The sequence below is a fragment of the Equus asinus genome, chromosome 7, assembly GCF_041296235.1.
Source record: "Equus asinus isolate D_3611 breed Donkey chromosome 7, EquAss-T2T_v2, whole genome shotgun sequence".
NCBI classification, from domain to species: domain Eukaryota; kingdom Metazoa; phylum Chordata; class Mammalia; order Perissodactyla; family Equidae; genus Equus; species Equus asinus.
This window is the reverse complement of record NC_091796.1, coordinates 18,472,698-18,486,052: the sequence shown is the minus strand read 5'-3', so window position 1 is coordinate 18,486,052 and position 13,355 is coordinate 18,472,698. Positions and strand designations below refer to the sequence as shown.

The 13,355-nt window shown below is 45.9% G+C and overlaps 1 protein-coding gene across 24 annotated transcripts in view; it reads left to right on the top strand.

The window, feature by feature from the left end:
- Positions 1-13,355, top strand: part of NEDD4L (NEDD4 like E3 ubiquitin protein ligase) — a 340,623-nt gene that overhangs the window by 316,591 nt on the left and 10,677 nt on the right. For all 24 annotated transcript variants that reach the window (XM_070512961.1, XM_070512959.1, XM_014859035.3 and 21 more), the window contains 4 exons: positions 6,912-6,985; positions 9,089-9,149; positions 10,685-10,744; positions 12,223-12,330. In XM_070512961.1, the coding sequence (XP_070369062.1) occupies positions 6,912-6,985; positions 9,089-9,149; positions 10,685-10,744; positions 12,223-12,330 (303 nt within the window). The remainder of the gene's footprint in view (positions 1-6,911; positions 6,986-9,088; positions 9,150-10,684; positions 10,745-12,222; positions 12,331-13,355) is intronic.

Genomic DNA, 13,355 nt, shown 5'->3' with positions numbered 1-13,355 from the left:
CTTAAGGGTCTCTCTGGTTCCTATTGTGCCCCTCCCTCCAGTCCATTCTCTGATGCCCCTACATGGATGCTCCATATGTCATAGTTCTGAAAAGCAAACCTAAACATACAATTCTCTGCTTAAACAGAAATTCTGTGTTGGCCTTCTTATAACAACCTTCAGTGTCAATTAAACCTTTGTAGCATGGCTTATGACCCAGCACTGCCCACCATTAGCCTTATCTTTTGACACCCTCTTCCTGTCACCTTCACAGCCATAGCGTGCCTGTAACAATGTCCCCGATGTCGGTGCATGGTTACTGGCTGCGAGTGCCCTCTCCAAAGACGCACGTTCTCTTCTCTCTCCCACAGCATCTTTGCCCACTGTCCCTCATCATTGACTGACTGACTGGCTCCTCTAAGCCCTTTGAGATCCTCCCAGCATAAATGCTTACTAAGCAAATGAATGAATTGCTAACCTAGTTTTTTTAAATGTCAGTAATGTTATAAGGAATAGAAGCTCCAAGTGTGAGAAAACAAAATAATTTGAATTGTAATGACTTATCTTTTTAAGCTGAATGAACCTGTGTAAGGGTCTTAACTGCCAGTTTTCAACGGGTAACACATGGATAATCATCCTGGAACTGTCTTCCTTTCATTTTTAACACATGGAGGAAGAAGTCGAAATAAAGAACCAAGGAAGACTTCAAATCAATCTTGTGTGTCAAATGCCAAAAAAAGGATCTCTTTCTGTATCCACTTGTAGAAAACCATATGACTAACTTAACACAGTTCGGAAGACATTAGCAGTGCCAAAGTTAGAAGCAGATGATCTTGGAAATCTTCCTTAGTTACAGTTAAATGTAACTATTGCCACCTAATTAATCCAAACATCTTGTGTTTGGATTTTTAAGTAGACTTCTAATAAAGATTCTGATTACGTTACAGTTCTTGTCGATTATTCCTTTAAAACAGTTCCCAAGCTGCCTCATTTGGCACTGTGGATTGTTGTGACATTTGGATCGCATCAGGTAGAGGAATGGAGTAATCAGATCAGACCCACAAGATGAGTGAGATGATGATTAGGTGCCCTGTTTGTTAGATCACTGCCTTCCTTTGTAGAGAGCTAACCTCATTCACAGGGAACTAATGTATCTATTTTCCACTCCAGGAAGAGATTGGAAGTGAATTAAGCAGCCACATATTGATGATCTCATCTCCCATAGCCCATCCATCACCAAACCCTGTTCATTTTAACTCCCAAATATTTCTCAAACCTCTCTGTTCACCACCAACACCCAAGTCGAAGCTGCCATCTTCTCTGGTAGACTCCCAGCTGGTCTCTCCGTATCCACCTTGGCCTCATATAATGGCACAGTGATCTGTTCAGAATGTAAAAATGATTGTGTCATTCCTCTGCCAAAAACATTCAGAGACTTCCCACTGCCTCAAGATAAAGACCCAAATCCTTAATTTGCCCCGTGAGGGTCCTGCACAGCCTGGTCCCACTTGTTCCATTTCCAGATGCGTTTTGCATCACAGAGGTGCCCCTCCTGCTTTCTGGGTCTGGTGCCACTAGACTTGAACACACCAAGCTCCTTCCCACCTCAGGACCTTTGTTCATGCTGTTCCTTCTGTTAGAAACACTTTCTCCCACCCTCAGTTCAGATGCCCCTTCCTCAAGGAGGCTGGCCCCGACCACAGACCGTCATACTTCAGAGGATCTCCCATGTCTCTCTGTGGCATGTACCATGGATGACTTCGCATTTATTTGTGTGTTGAGCATCTGTCTCTCCCACCAGGCTTAGTCTCCTTGGCTCACGGTTGTGTACTTTCCACCTGGCACAGAGCCTGGTACAGCGTAGGCACTCAGAATAGAGCTGTCAAACCAAAAATGTGGGCATCAACCAGATGCCTGGGCAAGCCTCTCACCTCAGCCCTCTGCAGAGCTGTGGACTGTGCACTGCCGTTAATTCTAATCCCGGAGGAAGCCCACGTCTCCCTTAAAGATACATTCGTTTCCTCAGTGGAGTGAAGTGACCGTAGGAGTGAGGTGTGCACGCTGTCAGCCGTCCTCGCTGCTTGGAGCTGCTTTTTTTGTTTCATTCCACAGTGAGAGCTAACAGACCCTGAAGCTGGGCGGCAGCTCTCTTCAGGTAATGAAACTGCAGCTGTTGGATTATTTTGCAATTTCTTTTCTTTCTGGTTGATGAGAATCTGGAGCCTACCGTGAATGCTTCAACTACACAATTTCAACGTTCGGACAGTTGTAATATGCCAAGTGGAAACAAGAAACTGCATGCCCATCCACTCGTGCACACGCACCCTGCCGGGAGGAGCGCCCTTTCAGAGCTATGATAAGTGGGAATTCTTTATGGCAAGTTCAGCGAAGCAGCATCTGACTTGGCTAGTTTGAAGAGGTGCTGGAAGTGTGCTGAGGGGCAGAGTATGGGCAGCAGCCATGCTGGAAAATTCTTCAGGACCAGGCTTGAGTTAGGTGAAGGCAATGCTCTCTACCAGGGTGATGGCGCCCATGGGGCAAAAATTCGTTCATGGAGAACAAAAATATCTCAACCGTTACAATGGCTTGTGACCCTTGGAGAGGGGTGAGGGGCAGAGTGAGGTCCTGCGGAAGCTGGAAAGAACCAGACCCGAGCCGAATTGGGGGGCAGCTCTGGGAAAGGTGGGGGCCCTCACTCCTCGATGACCAGGTCAAAGCAATCGACAGACGGGAACTGCAGGACACAGGAAGGTGGAGAGGCGGTTGACTCAGATGCCTCAGGACTCTCCATATGATCGCTAGAGGCAGGGAGGACGAGGAGGGTCATCCCACAGGGCTTGTGTCGCGCCTGTCCTGTCCACGGGCAGGTGTCTGTCCACAGTGCTCAGCACCCAAGAATGGGGTAAGAAGCATCAGCCCTACTCTGCTGAGTCAGGAATACTCGATATGATCCAGACGTTTCTCAGCAAACTTCTCAGACATTTGCCGTAGGCGTCTTTGGAGGAGCGAGGGGTGTGTGCAAATCCAGAGTTGTCACTTGCCAGGGAAGAGGTTCTAGTGCTGAGAGCACGCATCTCCCAGAGGCTCCTCTGCTCTTTATGGTCTTTATGAAGAAGAGAAGGACGTTCATACTCAGGCCAGTAGACTTAAAGAAATGGAAAGTTTTTTCCACGGGCATTTATTGAGCCCCACCTGTGTGCCACGCACTGTGTTAGTGTTCGTGTTGGGTCCTTAAGGAGTTCAGACGCGAGACAGCGATGATGCTGGCCCGGGAAACCGGTGTTAGGATGGGAATGTATATCGTGTTGTGGGAAAATGGATGGGAGGGGCAGGAAGCCACCCAGAGAGGAGGTGAGGAAGGATTCGCCCCAGGGAGCAGCACATGGGGTCTAGCCCTGGCTCCACTTCTGGGTTCCTGGGTATCCTCTGTCAGAACGGGCCACCCCCCCGGGCCTCAGCCTCTTCCTCTGTGGTGCTGCTGATGCCGGAGCATAGCTCCATCCCATCTCATCACATCACGAGTGGGAGTGGAGGGTTAGAACTCTCTCTGACTTGCACTCCCGAGTGGACTACCCTGGCCGGGCTGCCAGCCTCCTATGCCTCAGTGGCGCCTGTAGCGCAGTGTAAGCACATTTGATCCTTCCCCTCCTGGGGCAGTGAGGTCTGAAATTAGGAAGTGTGAAGTGTGGGGAAAAACACAAACACAGCAAGGCTGTAGTTAGACGTGTATGGGCAGAGATGGAGGGTGGCCGGAGAAATCTGTGTGCAAGGAGTCGAGTTAATCCATTGTAAGAGTGACCTCGGCTCTCTCCGTCCTGCTGAACCTCCCTCTCAGAGAGAAAACGGATCCTCAACAGGGACAGTTGAGTGATTTCCCTGTGCCGAGCCTAACACGGCGCCTGGACCACAAGACGCAGTCTGCAGTCCAGCCCCTGGCAGCCAGTTTAACAAGCGGGATTGGAACATCAGCCGTCACTGCCCACTGAAGTGGTGTCTGAGGGCCCACGCAGGATGGAGGTTCACCACCACCGAAAGCGTGGACTGAGAGGCCCCTAGTCCCCAGGGGCTTGGGGAGTGGACCTGAAAACCACTCTTCTCTGCCTGTCCTTGAGCCCATTGAGCCGTCTGTCACTGCCTCCCAGAGAAACCCTCAGTCACAATCAATGATAGAACTGGTAAGACAGATGCCCACAGACTGACTGCCTGCTTGACCTCCTTACTTAGCGTGACTAGTATGGTCCCTTTTTTTTCTGTCAAAAACAATTTTAGGGGCTGGCCCGGTGGCACAGCGGTTAAATTCACATATTCCACTTCAGCGGCCCAGGGTTTGCCGGTTCGGATCCCAAGTGAGGACATGGCACCGCTTGACAAGCCATGCTGTGGTAGGCGTCCCACATAGAAAGTAGGGGAAGGTGGGCATGGATGTTAGCTCAGGGCCAGCCTTCCTCAGCAAAAAGAGGAGGATTGGCAGCAGATGTTAGCTTAGGGCTAATCTTCGTCAAAAAAAAAAAAACCAATTTTATTAATTTGCCTGATTACAAAATACTAATCTTTGTAATAAAAATAAAACCAGTACAATAAAAATAAAAATCACCCATAGTTCCTACCACCTAGAGAAGAAAAATCACCATTAAAATTTTGATTTAACAGAAGCATAGAAGATTTTTTTTTTTTACAGAAATGGAGTTGTACAATGCGTACAATGGAAATGTACAATGTAATATATCCTAGATACCTTCCCGTGTCAGGGAATATCGATGTATGCCATTGTAACGGCTACACTGAATTCCATTTCATAGACCGTACGTTTTTTAACTGTGCTCTGTTGCTTGGCATCTAGGCTATTTCAGGAGTTCACTGTCTAAACAGTACAGTGATTGTTATCCTAGAATAAACATTTTGTACACTTGACCAGTTTTTTTCCCTTGGTATAAATTCTTTAAAAAAAATCTTATGGAAAGGAAAATGAGTATTAAGATTTTGATTCCTGTTGCCAAGTTAGCATCCAGAAAGGTTGAACCCACTTGACTCCCCCCAGCAGGGTGGGTGAGAATGGTTCCTCTGCCCTGAGTCATGCTGGCTGAGTTTACTCATTTTCGTCACCAGGTGCTGCTTCTGGAGGCATGAGAGGTGTTTTTCTCCCTCCCCTCCCCACCCTGACTCATCTGTGGTTGGCCCTCTCATTCGGTAGCTCTCTGGAAGTTGCAGCTCCCAGAAAATATTCTTAATATAGCTGTACCTTTACTGAGGGCATCTCGGTACCAAGAACTGGGCTTGGGTTTATTAACCTTTCGTTTGGTGTGGATCTGATAGGAAAACTCCATTACCGAAGGGAACAGCAAGACAATCTTTGAGGAAGAATATATGGGGAAAAAAAGAAAAACCATCATGGGTTCATTAAATACTACGAAAGTATAAATGAATCCGGTCCACAGTGCTCCAAATAACTCGCCATGAACTGAAAATGTTTTACTATAAGAAACATCCCCATCCATCCCACTCCCTAAGCGAAACTATTTAACATCCTCAAGAATGGCCATGGCCTGTACAGGACAGGAGCAGATGACCACAGGGGAAAACTGGAAGAGCTGGAAAGACAGCAATGGAAAGGGGAACGCAGGCATAAGGAAAGATTTGAAGAAAACTGAAGATACGGTTACAATGAAAACCCCTATTGGGGACAGTAAAGAGTTGAATTGACACTGTAGGAAGTGGAGTTCGATTACGTGGTGGAAAAACTGGATCCCTTCCCGAATAAAGAAGAAAATGTCTAGGGACCAGAGAGATGATCAGTGTGTTTTGCTTGAGAACGTCGCCTCCACGTGAATGGGAACAGTAATCAAGGGCATGATCAGAGAGAACATTTACAGATCACCCAGATGTAGGTGTTCAGGTCAGAGGGGCTCAGGCTGTTCTGGGTGCGTGGCAGGGCTGGTGGAGGATCACTGACGTGGACCTCTGCCAAGCCAAGAGATTTCATTACAGATTTGAGTCTGTAACCCTCTTGATGGATGTAACCTGGAAACTTAGTCTGGAAAACCCTCTCCCTCAGGCTTGGCTTACTCTCAAATATAGCCAAGTATGCGCAGAAAAAAAGATTGAAAGGAATCCTACCAAAATATTGAGTGGCTATCTTCAAATAGGGGAGTTGTGAGTGGTATTTTTTTCCTTTTTTTTTTTTTTTTCCCAAAATCTCTATGAGAATAAGCGTTTTATTTCTAAGACCATCGGCGTCTCCCTCCCTTTCCTTCTGCTAGTCATTGCTTTGGACGCTCTGATGTTAAGCCAGGGCTGGCGCAGAGCTTTGCGGAGGAGGCCAGGCCTTGATCTCGGGCGCTTTGCTCTTTACGGTTCTGGGTGGGAGGGGGCTGTGGGCGACGAGCCCGTGGTGGATGCACAGGAAAGGCTGGGCTTCTCGGGACGGCAGGTGAACCCTCCCTGCAGCCTCGCTTCTTATGCTGCTTTCTTTTTTTTAAGTCCCTGGGTTTTGTCTCTGGAAGAAATTCCACACATCTTTTTTTTTTATGCCTATAAAATCTAATTTTCAAGAACAAAATATTAAAATTTGGATCTCTATAGTCTTGATGGAGGTACCCTGCCTTTTCTGTTAAATATAATTAATTTCTTGGTAAATGAATTAGTTGGCAGATGAAAAAATGTTGTTGTTCTCTGTTGTTCCTAATGTATGAAGAATAGTTAAAACTCATAAATAACCATAAAATAATTTGCCTTTAATGATAACATCTTTAAATGTGTAGGATCTTAATAATTTAAAGGCCTCCTTAGACCTTCTTTTGTACACTGAGCCCTATTGCTGGGAAATAATTCTGAATAAATTTTGCTTATCTTCCTTTTATGGTAAGACATTATTACTCAGTAATCATATGCAAAATAACTTCACAATGGTGATTGTTTTATCTTTGTAATTACAGACATATCAAGTGGACCTGAAGCCCAATGGGTCAGAAATAATGGTAACAAATGAAAACAAAAGGGAGTATATCGAGTACGTATACACTTGTTTACAACTGTTTCTTTTATTAAATCGAACAGCATATTTGGTTGAAGTTCCTTATCAAAACAGCTCTTGTATATGATGGATGTACTTTCAACCATGTGAGTTCCTTTGGCTAATAGAAAGTTGAAATATGGGATGGAAAGTTTGACTTGTTTCATGACATCAGTGAGGTTCTATATAAAGGAACAGTGAAAGGAGAAAAAAGTGTGCATTACTGAGTAATCTGCAAATACTCTTAGAGTATGTGGGTATCTGGTCTAAAATTGAGAATTGCAGCAATGGAACACAGTGTATCTCTCTCTTGAGTTCGTTTCCATAGTGAAAATGTAAGAAACAGTTTAAATGGATAGGAAGATTCAGCACATGCAAACATAATAAATTATTTCTGATATTTGTAATTTTCTTAACCCAATCTCAGCCTCAGTTGGTGGAACAAAATATTTAGTCCTTTGGAAGGCCATCTGTTAAGTAATCCTAGGGCATTTATACTATGCAGAAGGTCTTTCTCTCTTGATCACATTACATTTTTCTCTTTAGAGTGTGTGTGTGTGTATATATATATATGTATATATATATATATGAATCAAAGACACAGTTCTGGGCTCTTCCAAGGACTGCCAGGTTGCCCTCGCCAGCCCTGGCCCAGGAATGAGGTCAGTGCAGCAGTGTTTGGTTCCTGGGTCCTGGTTTTCTGCTCATCTTGCGGATGACAGCAGTGGCCTGAGCTCCATGTTTACATTTAACGCCCCATTTCAACGAGCTGAGTTCCCTCCTCTCTTTGGAGACTTGGCCAAGGGTCTTGACATCTTTTAGTGTGATCTGCAAAGAAAACCTACTGTCCTTTTTAATTAGGAAGAAATGGAGAATGTTGGAGCCTCTACTTAAAGCCTCTGACAAAGCATGGACTATTGCATAGCAGACTTCTCCTCTAAAAGCTGCTACACTTAATAGAAAACAAAAGTAAGATGCCATAGTTCTTACCTGTCCACGTTAATCGGCACACTCGTTCTGAACTCTGACAGTCTCAACAAGCAAGACAACACCCTGGCACACACCATCGTCTTCATTCGGAAAGTGCAGACTTTGAATAGATTTTACAAACAGTGCACTCCAGGGTGACTAGGGTCAGAAGTCTGAGGGTTTGGACATCGTGATACGTGTTGCACATCATTCTTAGCAGTTAATTCTTTTAGGTTTCATATTTGGTGGAAAGTGGGGTCAGGCACAGTTTCAGCTAGCTTTGCTGAGAAAAGGGTGATTGACATCCCAGCTGCTCCCTGGCACACATGTTCCCCGGGTACAAGAAGGAGGCTACTGACTACAGTACAGCACAATAAAGCCTGACACGGCCGGGCAGCGGCTGTGTGGGGCGGCTCGTCCCCAAGGGCCGTTGCCATGGTTGCCACCTCGTGGGTGAGAGCCCTTTATGACAAGATCCTTGTGCTGTTTCACGGCAAAACGCCTCAGACGGAATCCAAAGTGGATTTGCCCAGCAATAAATTCTGCTATACACTAAACATTGTCACAGGGAAAATAGTTCCTGTGGATTTCTTTTACTTAAAGAAGTCTTACCATTAATCCTCCAAAGTTGGGTATTAAAGTAAATCATTTTGCTGATAAATTATATGTCATTGTTGAAAATCGATATGTTGGATGCTAGAAGGAAATTTGACAAAATATATTCTTCTGGGTACTCCCTTCAAAAATATGTCTACATATGTCTACATGTATATAAGTTCATGTGTGTGCACATGTTATGCACATAGACATATGTGTTCATATTGTATGACCTTTTCCGTTTTTTCTATGCAGTCATATTTATAAAGCAACTTTAATAAACTAAGGCTTGATCTGGGGGAAAAGAAGAAATCAACTGAAATCCTCAGTGAGGTTTTAGGATTTTCACATAGATTCTGGCTACTCTTGAAAGAACGAATGGATAGCTTGTGCCCCGCGGCCCCAGCCTCTCCTCTTCCTTTGCCAGTGCGAGGTTTCTCTCCTTTCCCCTGCTGAGCGGGAAGTCCTCGCGGCTGTGAAGGAACGAGGGCTGGTGATGAAAGTGGCTAAATGCTGTTGCATCTTCTCCCGCAGCTTGGTCATCCAGTGGAGGTTTGTGAACAGGGTCCAGAAGCAAATGAATGCCTTCTTGGAGGTAAGCTGTGCTCCCTGAGATGCTCTGCCTGCATCCTTAGTCGGAGGAGGGCAAGTGATCACACTCCGAGAGATGGCATGGGCGTGGGGACAGGGCGGCACAGCTCACACCGCTGACCAGTGTCCAAGACAGGAGTGTCCGCCGCCGCATTGCCACCCTCCTGTTCTTTGTTTTATTTTGTCCAGTGTTCTCTTACTTTGCTTCTTATGTTTTGATTTGCCATGACTGTAAGAGAACTTGGGACAGACTTGATCCGGAGGGGCAGGTTCCCCCGCAGAGGCTGGACCCGCTGTCTTGCACTGCCCGGCGGTACCCAAGGGGAGGCTGGGAGGCGCATCTCTGCCTTTTGCTGCAGTGACAGGTTCTAGGAAGTGGGAGGACTGGGGGTGAACAGTATAAAAGGCCGTTCCAGTCATGCCGTCCCTCCCTAGTAACGGTGCCTTCCCCTTCTGTCCTGCCCTTCCCTCTGGCTCTGAGTAGTTCCTCACAGACTTCTCTCCTGTGCACGTGCAGGTAAAACACACCTGCTTAAGCTGGGTTTTTATGCTATACCAAGCCACCTTGTGCCAACTTTCACCCTCTTAAAGGGTGGAACAGGTGCTTCTCAGATCCAAGTATTTAATGTCAGTGGTGCTCCCAGGTTCCCCATGAGAGTCCCCTAACAGAAGGTGAGGGGATTCATCATTTTAATAAATGGTTCACTTTGACCAAAACTGAAATTCCTTTTTAAATCTTGATAATGTCTATTAGTTACTTGAAAGAGAACACAGGAACCCCAGCCCCAAGTGCACATTATAAATTTCCACTGAACTGATGCAGAGTTCCTATTGGGCAATGCTTTCGTAGCTTACCCCAGCTTGTCACTCCACGTGGTGTGTAAGCCCTCGCCCAAACAGAACACTCAAAACAATTCAGGGACTCGGGGCAGAAAGTAAGTTAGGACACACTTGAGAACAGCAAGCTTCGTACTTTATTTACTTAAGAAACCCGGGAAGCAGATCTGGGCCCCGCCCCAGACGAGCACACTTTCAGAGACCCAGCCACATGCCAGGCCCAGTGGCAGAGTCTCGTCCTAGATGACTCCACTAGGTGATGATAACCTGGGAACTAGAGCAGGGTGCCTCCCAGTCTCTCCTCTGCTGGATCACACTGCCTCCTTTGTGTTTCATCTATGTGCCTTCTTTTTAAATGCATCCTCTCGCACGTCTGTGGCCTGTACGTTTTAGGACACACTGACTCACAGTAGTGTGTCATAAATGGCTTTTGGAATCTGCCTGCCCACAGTAACCCGTGTTTTCTTAGGGTTTCAAAAATTACTCAGGTACCTGCACCTTCTAGATTCTACTGTTTTTCAGAATCTTTATATTATGACTATGCTGTTTTTATTGGAACTACAATTACCGGATACTGTCACTGATATATAAATCATCAGTAAAGAACTTATTTTTCCTGGATAACGAAAAAAAATTTGTTTCTCCTGTAAAATGTGCCTCTTACAAGGAAAAAAGTGTTTAGGGTTTTTTTTTTTCTTTCAGGGATTCACAGAACTGCTTCCTATTGATTTGATTAAAATTTTTGATGAAAATGAGCTAGAGGTTAGTATTGCAAACATCTTGTGTAAAATAGATTTTTTCAAAGAGTCTCTCATTACTTCACAAATGATATTTTAGTATTTTCTGATCCTTAATGTCCAAGGGAGTAAGCTTAACTGAATTCTACTACCTATCTCTGAAGGGGCTCATATGTCAGTCTGGGAATGGGGAATAGCAAAGTGGTCACCTTCAATTCCTTGTCCAGGAGGGGCGGTGCTGGGACCCCGCAGACGAGTAGGGGTCCCCTGGGCTGAGGAGGGTTCACGGTCTGCACACCAGGGGAGGAAAACTCCTGCTCCCAGTAGAGCCAGGACTGTGGTGGCCAGTGGGGTGACAGCACCCTGATCACAGGGTGGGGCTGGCTGAGTGTCCTGCACCTGCTCTCCACGCCCCCCGTGACAGCGGACGAGGACTTGGCCAGGGGATGAGTTAAGGGTCTCCAGGGGACGGTGGAACAGTTGTCCCAGTGAACTGGATGTGGCCAAGCAGGAGCTAGTTTAAGATTAGATTATTTCAGCTTTGTGTTGACATAGGGGAGAACTAGCAGTTTAAAAAGCAGAGGAATCTCTCCCTCTTTCTTGTGTTGAGAGAAGCAGCAGGAGGAACGCTGCGTCTTTTGAGAAGCTGTTGCTGGGACTCAGTTATCCGTTTGTCCAAGTCACATCCAGTGAAGCATTTCCCATAGACTGGCTTTCTCTTCTTTTATCCTAAAATGGAAAATTCAAGGTAGATGATGGCATAGAAAACATATAGTGGAAGCCTTGCCTTTGACAGGTGGGCAACTGAGGAAGGGAGAAGTTAGTGGCCTCACAGGTTTATCCGACGAGGCTTTGGCACCGTTAGGCCTGGGAGTCCAGTTTTCAGGCTTCCGGTTTAGTTTTCCCTCCATTTTACTCTGCTACCTTTGCCAGAATATCATTCCTTTGTCCATAGGAAACCTTCCCTGTTGGAGGATTAGGTAATAAGAAAAGTAGACCTAAGACTAACTGGTAAGTGAGAGAGCCAGTTATTTCGTCAGTGCAGGTCTGCATCCACAGGCCTGTGGACGGATGGGGTGATTTGCCCTTGCCTGGGTTGATGGATCTGGGGGAGATGAGTTCTTGCTGCCATAACGCACGAATTCTCTTGTGGGTGGGAAGGTATTTTCAAATATTGAGACAAATGACCTCCCAGAAGGGAAATCGGCCAGGGCAACGAGCAGATGTAAGTGGAGTGTAGAAGCTCTGTGAGCACTGTGCTCGGGTTAGAGAGCTCGAGAGGATGATTGCTGTGGAGTTGTAATTTCCAGTATGAAGTGTTGTGGCCTGTACAGGTGTCAGAATCAGCTTCCCCTCGTGATCTGCACTGTCTCTGTGATTGGTGTGCGGTGGCAGGTAAAATGTGGAACACACACTCCCCTTCATGTGTTTGCTCGTGACAAGGTGCTGGCATTGAGAGAAGGCCATCGTGCCCTGTTTACATCTGGTTCATCTCCTTCCTAGTTGCTGATGTGTGGCCTTGGCGATGTGGACGTCAATGACTGGAGACAGCATTCTATTTACAAGAACGGCTACTGCCCAAACCACCCTGTGATTCAATGGTTCTGGAAGGTAAGGCCAGGGCTCCCGGGGCTCAGTCCCTGTTTCCTCCACCCAGGCCAGGCCCGAGGGCTCTGTCCTGCCCGTCCTGTGTCCTGCTTTAGGCTGGCTGCGGCAGGTTGGGGCTCTGTTCGTACTTGGGCTGCTGGGGGAGAGAAGAGGCAAACTGAGCTAGAAGCAGCCCTTCCTGCTGTTTTCTGTAACTCAACTGGGCAACTGCCCTTGACTAAGGCTCCCCCTTTCCCCAGCACGCTGCCCTTCCTTGACCACCTGATGACAGTGGCTTTTGTTCGAGGAACCCCTTCCGTAGGATGATTCTGAAAAGGAGGCAGTTGGAATCAAGAGTTGGAACTAGTCCTCCAAACTGTTAGTAAGAGCGGCAGGCTTTTCAGGGCGAAATCATGCTTTGGGGCTGACTTTTCCAAGCTGCCATTTTTGGTTAAAAAATCATTTTCCCAATTTTTTTTTTGTTAATTCCAATAAACATTTTCATCTCTGTATCTTTCAGTCAAAGATAGATGCAAATAACATTTGATTCAGTATCCTAGAGCCAATGTTTATTTTCTGTTTAGCTTAGGAGAGAAAAGTGAAATATGATTGAGTGGGTCCAAGGGAGCAGTGGCAAACTGGCTATGAAAGAACAATTACAGGAAAAAAGGCTGATTGTTTACTTACAGAAATAAGAACTCATATACATTTTTTAAATTTCTAAATGTCCATTATTAATAATATTCCAAGTGTCAGCGGAAGTATAGAGAGAGAGAAAGAAAAAAACAGAATCATCGAATCCTGGTCCAAGTCTCGCCCAGCTTTGATTTTGGATTTCTTTTTTTTTTTTTTTTATACAATAGGTCAAGTAACACTCCCAGTAAAGCCAACTCAGTATTTGTAAGAATTCAGATATGTAAGATACACAGATTATTTTAGAGGCCTATCCTTAGTTCTAGTTTTTCTTTCTATTTATGAAATGTTGTCTTTAGAGAACTTGTCTGCAATTGGAAATCCCACCTCATTTCCCCGGGCCCCTGGTCTTGACA